Below are 11,140 nucleotides of genomic sequence, written 5' to 3'. Positions count from 1 at the left end.
GTTTCTCAGACAAGAGACTGTGTCCGCGGGAAGCAGAGGGGGCCGAGTGTGGATGAAGAAGGGTAGGGAGTGGGAAAACGTATATCACTAGTTACCGGAGCTCTACAGCTCCTTAGGAAGAAGCGAAGATGGTGCACAGAGCCAGGTATTTGAGCGATAGGAGGGGGAGTTGGTGAGAGGTAAGGAAGAAATCAAAAGAAGTGGAAAAAGCAACATCAGCAGCCAACAGATGGCACTCAGAGAGCTGGCCCGTTCGGGTGTGTGGAATCCAAGCAGCCAGTGTTTCCTGGGCAAGAGATTGTGGCCGCGGGAAGCAGAGGAGGCCGAATGGGGGTGAAGAAGGGTGGGGGATGGGAAAGTGTATATCGCAAATTACCAGTTGTTTTGTCTCCTGCTGGACGCTCCGTGAGGCTGCTTTCTTGTACCCCGTTTGCTGGTCTCTGATAGGAGTCCAAGATGGCAGATCCTCGCTGCGTTCGCTGGTAGGGGACCTCTGCATGAGTCTTTCCTAGCTCTCCGTTCTCTGTCAGTTTTCTCACTCCATTTGGTGCTTGGCTGAGTTCTTTATCTCTTCATTTGAGTTAGGGTTTCAGGATTGTTGTTTTCTCTGTTCGGCTTAGTTTTTCGGATCTTTGCTGTGGAGGGATGGCGTGGTGCTTCTGCTTAGAGCGCCATTTTGCCCTGTTATCTGATTAAGTTTTTTTAAGTTTAGCTAAAGCTGAAAGCTTGGGTGACTTCTTAGGATACATTCTTCCTTTCTCACATCCAGACAATTACTAAGTGCAACTCCTAAATGTCTTTTGAATATTTTTCTTTGTTTTCTCTTTATCTGTTTGTCCATGTCACCATTACAGCTTCTTGTCTAACCCAAAACCCATTGCCATCAAGTCGATTCTGACTCATAGCGACCCTGTAGGACAGAGAGTAGGACTGCTCCATAGGGTTTCCAAGACTGTTAAATCATTACAGAAGCAGACTGACATCCTGTTCCTGTGAAGCATCTGGTGCGTTCGAACCATCGACCTTGTGATTAGCAGTGGAGTGCTTAACCACTGTGCGACCAGGGCCCCTACAGCTTCTTGTCTGGCCGTCTCAGTCTGGTCTCGTCACAACCACTAGAGTATTTTTTCTAAAACGAACATCAGTCTGTTCCTTTACCCTGTGGAAGTCCTCCATTTGGAGCCATTGTCTGCAGGATAACTTTTAGTTTCTCCAGTTTCCTGGGTGTTCTGGGCTTTTCCTTTACCCACTCACTGGCAGTTGTCCTCTGGGCCTTTACACATGCTGTGCCTGTCTCACTATACACCTTCCTGGACTCATTCCTGTCCAGGCACTGCATGAGGAGCGTCTCTGCTCCAGTGACACTTGCATAGCTGTCTATCATCCATCTCGCACCTTTGTCATTACTGAGATGCTTGTCTGTCTTCCCTCCTTATGTTTGAGAATAAAGACTGCTTCTCTTGTCTCCTTCGTCTCAGTGCAGGGTGTAACACATGCAAGAGTCAGATAAGTGTTTGTTGACTAAGTCATGGAGAGGGTTGGAGGCAACTTTTAAAAGGAAAGCAGGGTTGATTCCCTTGCGCCTGCAACAGTAAAGGAGAAGAAGGGAAGGAGCCATTCAGGGCTAAAAAGTAGCCTCACGGGCGTATTGGCTGCATATTTGCTTGCAGCGCCCTTCTGAGTCTGTAGAGAAGACCGTTTAGCCTGCAGCATACAGTCAAAGAAGAAAGTGACATGAGATTAGCTTGAAGGGACATTTTCTCTGATTTTTAAGGCCTGGGTTTCCTCGGCCACAGCTGTATGTCCAGTTACTGAGTCACGTTGTTTTTTAGCGTTGGGTAATAACCTTAGGACAGCTCTTTGACGTCGACTTGGAAGTAGTAAGGTAAACAGTTTGGTGTTAAGAATACTGCAAAATACTGTACTTTTTAGATGTACTCAGGAAAGACCTCAGCAACAGCCAGATAACCTTAACCCAAGGGTTCTTAACTAGGCAAAAATTTTTTGTGTGGGTATGTGCATTTCCTGGGAAAAGGCCATAGTTTCTAAAAGTCATCTGTGAGGCCATGCAGATGTTTTTAATCTACTCTGGGGGTGGGGGTGGGGGTGGTATGTGCATCTTTCCGAGGAAAAGCTGTAGTTTCTTTTAAGGCATCTGTGAGCTGGAGAAGACAAAGAGTCACCAATAAAAAACATCGATCAAATACAGACTATTTGCTGCCTTCATCCCCATGGAATAGAATTTGTTTAAATAGCAAGAAAATATAGCCTTCCTGGTGAGCTAAAACCTGCCAGTATTCTGGAAGTCCTTTAGTTAGACTCAGTGCTTTTAATGTCATCCATACTTTCAACATCATATGTTTTCAAAACCAAGTCATCTTTTAGTTGGTCACATTTGTAGTGAGATTCGACAGTTTATAGTCCATTGGTTTCTTCTGTGTCTCATTACTGGGGTTGGGGGTTTTATGATGACTAAGAGGGTCAGCGAAAAGGAGGAAGACCCTCAATGAGATTGACACAGTGGCTACAGCAATAGGCTCACACATAGCAACAATTACGAGGATGGCGCAGGACAGGGTAGTGTTTTGTTCTGTTGTACGTAGGGTCGCTGTGAGTCAAAAGTGACTCCATGGCAACAAGAGAATGAATAAACACTGTATAAATAATTTAGTGATCTTACACGCTCATGGTTTATCTCTTTGAACAAAGGTACAGTTCTGAAATCTCTTCGATTATGCTCAGCTGTATGACTGGGTTAGCATGAATATTAGCATGAAGTTGGTTTGGAAAAGGTGCTAATTTGAAAGCATAGAGAGATTTCATCTACTACACTTAGCGATTTAAAATGATTTCAAAAGCAGTCGTTTTGGTACCTTAAATCTAGTTAAGTCAGATTGGAGTTTAGTAAAATCCTCAAGTGGCTGATTCCAAAGCCTGTGATGAAGGGCGGTGTCCAGTAGAGGGCACCGTGAGCATTTATTTTGAAGAGTTTACTTCATTACTCTTAGTTAACATGGAGTAAGTTGGTGTGAAAGACATATTCTGTTCGCTGCTGACAACCTACGTGAGACTGGTGGTAGATCCACGAGAGATACGTAATTACATTCTTAGGAAAATTATAGTTCTAAGTGTTTTCTTTTCCAGTATCTAATGCCATCATTTATAAGGCTATTTGCTAAGTAGAAGTAGACAGTTTTGTAATCTTTTATTGCTGCAGTGAACGATAGATGGATAGGTTGTGTGCTTCACCATAACTCAGACATAACCAACCTATTAGGTATTGGGCAGTCACAGTGTTCTAGAAATAATGTGCCTGGAGAAGGGCCTTCTAGCTGAGTTCTTCTCAGTACCTCGTACTTGGTGCTCAATGTCAGGTGCTCGTTGTTGACACGGGGCAGGAGTAGATACTCACAGACATGTTTCCAGTTCTTCCTACCAGCTGTCAGAAGCCATGGCCTTGAGTAACGGAAGTCTTTTCAAGGACGTCTTAAAAGCCAGCTTCAGTAAGGTATATCTGCAATTGCTGCTTAAAAATACAAATATACTGATTTATTATATACTAGTGACCAGCATTAATGTTTAATGATTTTGGAATGATGGTCATTGCAGACTTGGAGCATCCTGACATAACGTTGTAAATAGAAAATCCCAGTCAGCAATGCTAGGGGTTCCTGCTAGAGCCCTCACTTAGGCTTCAGCCTTTACCGAGCAGCTCCGGCTCCCTTGCTCTTGTGGTCTGAGAGCTTTGTTGTTAATGCTTATGCTGCCAGAACAGTCAGGCTTCAGGGAAACATCTTTTCATCCATATTGGTATTGAAAGACCGTGTCTGCTTTCCAACAACCTTTTGAAAGATTTTTTTGGTCATCTTTTGGGTATGATCACAAAACAATCATTTCCATATCTGTGTAGCAAGCAAATTATTTTCTAGGCCACTTGCCAAGTATTTAAAAAAAACCTGTTGGAGTTGAGTCAATTATGATTCATAGCGATCCCATAGGACAGAGTAGAACTGCCTCATAGGATTTCCGAGGCCGTAAATCTTTACGGAAGCAGACTGCCACATCTTTCTCCTGTATAGTGGCTAGTGGGTTTGAACCACCGACCTTTTGCTTAGAAGCTGAATGTTTAACCACTGCACCGCCAGGGCTCCTTCTGCCAAGTATGAAAACCAAAACCAAACTCACTGATGTAGAGTTGATTCTGACTCATAGTGACCTTATAGGACAGGGTAGAACTGCCCATAGGGTTTCCAAGGCTGCAGTCTTTACGGAAGCAGACTGTCACATTTTTCTCCTGCAGAGCGGCTGGTGGATTCAATCCACTGACCTTTTGGTTAGCAGCCAGCGCTTAATCACTGCACCAACAAGCATAGGTATTTAAAATAACCTGACAGCATTTTTTTTCCATGCAAGTTAAAGGTCCAGATCCTAAAAGCAAATACTGCCATCTACAATATTTTGTAGTATCCTGTTTATAGGCTCTTGACACAAAAAGTTCTGAGATGGTTTTATATATGTAAATGTAAAACTTAACCGGATGATATACACATGGTTCCACCTATTATTCATTTTCTGTGGAAATCGCCGTTTCATGGTTTGTATATGTTCTGCTGTTAAGTAATATCTACATGTTTATGTCTGTCTGGGCAGATGCTTGATTGCTTATGTCCTAATATTATCATGAAAGGGTAACTTGTATTTGGAGTCCCTGGGTGGTGTAAATCGTTAAGCACGCAACTGCTAGCTGAAAGGTTGGCAGTTTGAACCCACCCAGAGGCGCCTCAGAAGACAGGTCTGGAAGTGTGCTTCCAAAAGATCATAGCCTTGAAAACCCTCTGAAGCAATTCTACTTTGCACACGTGGGGCCCCCATGAGTTAGAATCAACTCGACAGCAAATAACAACAACATTTTGTATTTAGTAAGCTCTCGGCTGATGTTGATGTTGGTGGCCCAGGACCATCTTTGCAAGCCACTGCTGTGATGAAGACTGGAGTTAGTCATCAGTAAAGCCTGCCATCATCAGTTTCACCAGCCATGAAGCTAAGATACAGGGGTCGGCACATTTTTCCTACGTAAGGCCAAATAATCAGTATTTAGGCCTTGCGGGCTATTGGGTCTCTGTAACAAGTACTCACCTTTGCCCAATTTGTAGCATGAAAGCAGCCAGAGATAATACCTATGTGGATGGACGTGGCTGTGTTCTAATAAGACTTTATTTACGAAAACAAATCCAGTGGCTGGCTGGATTTGGTTAAGTGGCTGTAGTTTGCTCACCCCTCGATTAACATATCAGATGTGCCCCACCCTTAAATAGGAACCCTGGCGGCGCAGTTGTTAAGAGCTACTGTTGCTAACCAAAAGGTCGGCAGCTCGAGTCCACCATGTGCTGCTTGGAAACCCTATGGGGCAGTTCTACTCTGTCCTGTAGGGTCACTATGAGTCGGAATCGACTCAATGGCAAGGGGTTAACTGTTCCTCTAATAAATATCTTTACTTAAGGTGTTCATTAGCTCAGCTACAGAAGTTCGAAAGCTTTTGGTAGAATCAATGCCTTTATCCCATAGTTTTCTTATTGGAAATGTACAGGGTCTCTTCTGTCCCCGCTGTGTTACAAATTGATAATGGGCCTATGAGACAATGATGTATACAATCATGTATTGTAATGACGTCAGAAAAACTTGGTAATTAAAATTAGAAATTCGTTCCTGAAAGCCTGATTGACTTACCAGATCCTTCTGAATAAGCAAAAGCTGTAGGGAGATCAGCTTAATCATCTTTTTTTTTTAATTCTGGTTCCCCAAGTGATCACAGTAATTTAGTAAACAGTAGAGCAGGATTTCTCAGCCTTAGCACCATTGACATTTAGAGCCAAATAATTTGTTGTGGAAGGCTGTCCTGTGTGTTGTAGTATGGTTAACAGTATTCCTGGTCTCCACCTGCTAGATGCCAGTAGCATCTCTCCATTCGTGACAACCAGAAATACCCCCAGTCATTGTCGCATGTCCCCCGGGGGTGGGTGGGTAAAATTGCCCCCAGTGGAGAACCACTGCAGTAGAAAATTTAAGCAAAGGAAAGGTAGATTGATTTCTGTTCAGGTCCCAGACTGTGGGGTCTAGACCTAAACATCAGGAGCACTCTCTGTGCTTAATTTTCTTTGTATTTAAAACAGGCTAAAAGCCCTTATCTCCCAGGGCCCTCCCTATGATTTGTATTAGCGCTGGTTGCTTTATGAATTTCTAGGGAGGCATATCACATGTGAGTGAGTACAAGATGCTGAGTTTTTCATGTAGCAGTGATTTGCTCTTCTGTTTTTTCAATCTGTCCTCTGGTTTTCATTTTTCTCTCCCTCCTTCTCCCCCTTTTACTTGCTGTTTTGTCTTTCTTCAGCAGGTAGCAGCAGAGTACTGTTTGGTCTGGCCCCGCCATTTCTCATTTGGAAAGCCGTTGCTTTCCAGCTCCGCCTTGAAAAACTATCCTCCTGAGTGTTTCAATCTTGTTCTTTTGAAAAACAGGTGCCAGAGTGGGTCATCGCTCCCTGATGAGATACTACAGACAGCGGTTTGGTTTATCAAGAGCTGTAGCAGTTGCTAAAAATAAGAAGGCTGTGGGCAGAGTCCTCCAGCAGTACAGAGCCCTGGGGTGGACCGGCAGCACAGGTACGGGGATGCTCGGGACCAGGGGCCGGCCCAGGAACTCGCATTTCCAGAGGGACTTTAGTGGAGTCATTTCCATTAATGTTGTCCTGTGGAGCCTCTCTTGGGGAAACTTAACTTCTTGGCTCAGGAGCTTCCGTTAACACTTGATAGATACATTTATGACAATAAACCCAAAGCTTCATGATGTAAAACTTCCTGTTTCTGGCACGGAGCCCTGGTAGCAAAGTGCTTAAGAGTTCAGTCTGCTAACCAAGAAGTCGGCAGTTTGACTCCACCCAGATGCTCCTTGGAAACCCTGTGGAGCAGTTTTACTCTGTCCTAGAGGGTCACTATGAGTCAGTATCGACTCGACGGCACACAACAGCAACACATTTCTGACACAGTAACTTTGTAAAAAATGCAGATAACCATTAACTTTTTCCAGAAGAGAATGATTACAAAAGTAAGTATTTAGTGATCATCAAAGGTTGAAATTATCCTGGAGGCTGCACTCAGGAATAAAATAGTAGCCTAGTGGTTAATAACATGAGCTGCAAAGTCAAATATGATTTACATGGTATACTCAGAGGTACTTACACGGTAAACACGAGTGGTATACTCAGAGGTACTTACACGGTAAACGCGAGTAATTGAATTAATCTCGCTAAGCCTCCATTTCCTCATTTATGAAATGAGAGGCTAATAATAGAGCCTGCCCTGGAGTTCTGAGAATTGAATATCACATTGCACGTAAAGTACACGGTTCGGTGCCTGACAGAGTCCAGGCTGGTTATGTGTTTCTCTTTTTGTAATTTTCCAAGAAAGAACTTACGGTAAAAGTCAAAAGAATAAAGCCACTGAAATTGTTAAACTTTGAAACCTCATCAGTATGAAATGATTAAAATCCACTCTGCTGTCTGAAGCTCGTTATCCTTAGACCTTCAGGGAGAGCTTCATTCCAGCCAGAGTGGACTGGAGAGGGGAGACCATGCAGCCTTCTGATGGCCTGAAACACTCAGGCAATTAAAATCCAGATTTATATGCACGTGGTTTCCTTCACTGTGGCTAGTTATGGGCTGTGAGGCCACTGGAATCTCACAGAAACTGATTTCATCTTAAACTCTTGTCAGAAATGATTGTCTGGCTTGATTTATCATTTTTGCCTTTTTTCTGCCCCCTCAGACCAATGGGGTGTCATCTTTGGGGGTTCATAAGCCCCTTCGTGCTGATGAAAACTAAAGATGCTCAGCCTAGGACTGTGTGTATGTATACAGAGCGTCTGGCGTGTAGTCTGGGATGTTCATAGACCCCAAGGTCCATTGCTTGACAATCCCAAGTTAGCAATTCCTGATTTAAATATAAGAACCGGTCACCCCAAAACTACACGAGGACTCTCTGTGAAGATGAGGTTTTCTCTGCTCACGAGTAACACAGCCCCTTTGTCTTGCTTCTTGTCGCCCTTCCAACCACAGGAGCAGCTCTTGCACGAGAGCGAGACATGCAGTATGTCCAGAGGATGAAGTCAAAGTGGATGCTGAAGACAGGAATGAAGAACAATGCCACCAAGCAGATGCATTTTAGGGCCCAAGTGAGATTCTGAGTGTCTGCCAGAGTTAGGGAATCCGTCTCCTGCAGAAGCTCCCCTTGCCTGAGCTCCAGTGGAAGCAGGTTGTAGGATACATCATTTTTGCTGCTACTTCTTCCTGTACTTCATCTGTTCTGACCTCATAATAAAAGTCAAAATCAGACTGATTTCCAGGTGTCATTTTTGGGCAGTTTTCAAAGTCTACGTTTCTACAAAGTGAGCATTGTATCCACTGAACTCTTGGGACCTGCACTGCCGCCTGGCAGTTGCCTTGTTGCCTTGACTTTTAAGTGGTTTATGGCTGTCAGAAAAATACGGGAAATATCAAGAGGGACTTGGCCGTGCCAAACGTGGTTTAGCTTTTGGAAGGATAGCTTAGCACATCATGGCACTGGAACCCATCTAAGGGGGCTTTGGGGCTTACGTAGGAGGAAAGTTGAATGTTGCTTATTTGAATGTATCCTGGTTCTGAGGGGTGAGTGGCTCTGAGCACTGTCATTAAATCCAGACAGAGTTACAGAAGCACGTCTGTGGTTTGCTGTGAAGGCGCTTTATAAATGTGAATACAGAAAGACCGCTGTGCTGGGCTCACAGGCTCAGCTCCCAGTGCTGCCTGCACTTGAGCAGTTAGCTTAGGAGGAAAATATATACAAAATGCTTAGCTCTCATTTTAGGAAGAAATACTACCAGTGTAGGTGGTTTAGGGGAAGGTTGGACATGAGACTAAACAGGAAGTTCAAATCTGTAGAGCTACCTTTGTGGCTTGGGAGAAGAGACTTGGTTTTTTTTAAATCTGTTAAATGGAAACGTTAGTTATCTCAGGCTGTGGTGGATAAATAAATTCACCCAAGGACCCATCACTTATGCAGTCCCAGCACAAGGGAGGTGCTCACAGTTCTCCCTCACGGAGCAAACATGCCATGCGAAGTAAGTCTGGTGATGTAGACATCTTGGGATTCCTTGAGTAGTGCTATCAAGGACGCCAGGAGAATGTGGCTGCTTTTACAGTGTGTTAACCAGGGTTTCAAACCAATTTTAAGCCCTGTATTAACCAGCACTCATTTGCTAGGGAGATATCTTGTTTTAAACTTTGGATGCAGCGTTGAATTAATTCTGTTTTCTCAGTATACGGTTTCACTGTTCCCCAACAGTGGAGGGCTCTTGAGGTTTTTATTTTGCTGTTTCATCCTGTTCTTTACATTCTCCCCACACGGCTTCCCACTCGTGTTTGACACGGCTTTATATCCTGGGAAAACGTAGTGTTTTGCATGTGATATACTTTTAATTTAACTTACAGTTAATTGAATATAAGGAGCCCTGGTGGCAGAACGGTTCAGTGCTCGGCTGCTAACTGAAAGGTTGGTGGTTTGAACCGACCCAGTGGCTCTGCGGGAGACAGGCTTGTTGATCTGCTTCCATAAAGATTACAGCCAATAAACTCTATGGGGCAGTTCTGCTCTGTCCCTTGGGGTCTCTATGAGTTGGAACCAGCTCAATGGCATCTGACAACAGTAATTGAATGTACGTGGTATTGTGCTATAGCTCTTGCTCCGTTTCTTTTTCATTTCAGCATTTTTCATTCAATGTTATATATGCATCTCCAGTTTATTGCTTCAACTGCTGTGTGGTAGTCCATAGTGTGTGCTCACCGCGTGTTACCTGTTTCCCTACAGGTGAGACCCTGGTTGTCTCCCACTCCACCTACCACACCAGCACAGCACTGTTGGTGTGTACCTCGTTCATACACATTTTTTGAACTCTTTTTGAATCTTTACTACCTGGCAGTGAAGAGTGTATGTTTACTGATCTGTAAAGTTAAGAGCTCAGGCTGCTAACCAGAAGGTCGGCAGCTGGCATCCACCAGCTGCTCCTTGGAAACCCTATGGGGCAGTTCTCCTCTGTCCTATGGGGTCGCTATGAGTCAGAATCGATTTGATGGCAATGGGTTATATGTATATATACGTGTATACAGACACACAGACATATGCAAAAATGCTACATAAGCTATATGCATACATATATATACAAAGAAATCCTATGGGGCTTGACCTCAATGGGTCGGGTTTTTTTTAAAGTAATTCCATTTATTCTATTAGTCACTTTTTCCAATCTTCAGGAGATACCCTCTTCATTCTGATACTGGTTTTGTGGAGCAAGCTATTGTCCTTCACCCCCATCCACATTATAATTTCATAAAATTCAATATTTTTGCTTTTCTGGAGTAGAATTCTGTTTTGCAGGGAGCAAAGAAAAAGATTTAAACATCACCTCTTTATGGTTAAGTGAGAAGACTAACATAACAAATGGACTTGTTGTTTTGGGGGGACCTCTGTGGTATTTGGTAGGTATGGAAATGTCTTTGGTATTTTATTTGCTTGTCATTCTCTGATAGGTGTTTCTTTTCCTTTCTCTAGATCCGTTCTATTCTCCATTCTCAGTTCTCAGCTTATAACTCCTCGGGCTTCCTGGTCCATTTGCACACAATTATTGCTATCACCTCTTCCTGTTGGGGTTTTTTACAGCTCTGTGTTCTTGTATCTTACATCTGTCCTGTTGGAGAAGTGAACACATACGTGTGGGCAGAACCTGCCAAACAAGGCTCCATGCTGAAAGCTGGAATACTTTACGTCTTTAACTTCACACTTTATAATTTTAAAATTTGCTCCTTTGAGATAGTGCTTTTCTTTCTCCAAATTTTTAAATGTCCTCATTTCTTTTTGATCAAAAGAGCTAATCCAATCTGTATCGATATTTCCCCCCCAATGCCTGTTGCCTTTAAGGCCGTTGTCTAAACTTAGCAGTGGATAGCACAGTGATCCTCTTACTAAAGGTTCTTTTCAGTACCCAGCAAGTGTCGTCTGCTGCAGCAGGCCGACAGTGACTTGCATGGAATCTTTCCTCCTGGGAGTAAGCCCAGGA

General features: G+C 43.6%; 1 protein-coding gene across 2 annotated transcripts in view; it reads left to right on the top strand.

The window, feature by feature from the left end:
• ZNF622 (zinc finger protein 622) overlaps positions 1 to 8,384 on the top strand; it is a 26,941-nt gene extending 18,557 nt beyond the window's left edge. Inside the window, exons 5-6 of one of the 2 annotated variants that reach the window (XM_012557744.2) lie at positions 6,514 to 6,657; positions 8,109 to 8,384. In XM_012557744.2, coding sequence (XP_012413198.1) covers positions 6,514 to 6,657; positions 8,109 to 8,236 — 272 coding nt within the window. In that variant the 3' untranslated portion in view covers positions 8,237 to 8,384. The remainder of the gene's footprint in view (positions 1 to 6,513; positions 6,658 to 8,108) is intronic. The other variant, XM_023738398.1, reaches the window with a different exon arrangement.
• Positions 8,385 to 11,140: the final 2,756 nt, after the last annotated feature.

Source organism: Trichechus manatus, unplaced genomic scaffold (genome assembly GCF_000243295.1).
Source record: "Trichechus manatus latirostris isolate Lorelei unplaced genomic scaffold, TriManLat1.0 scaffold00116, whole genome shotgun sequence".
In the NCBI taxonomy this organism is placed as follows: Eukaryota; Metazoa; Chordata; class Mammalia; order Sirenia; family Trichechidae; genus Trichechus; species Trichechus manatus.
This window is presented reverse-complemented; position numbering and strand designations above follow the sequence as displayed.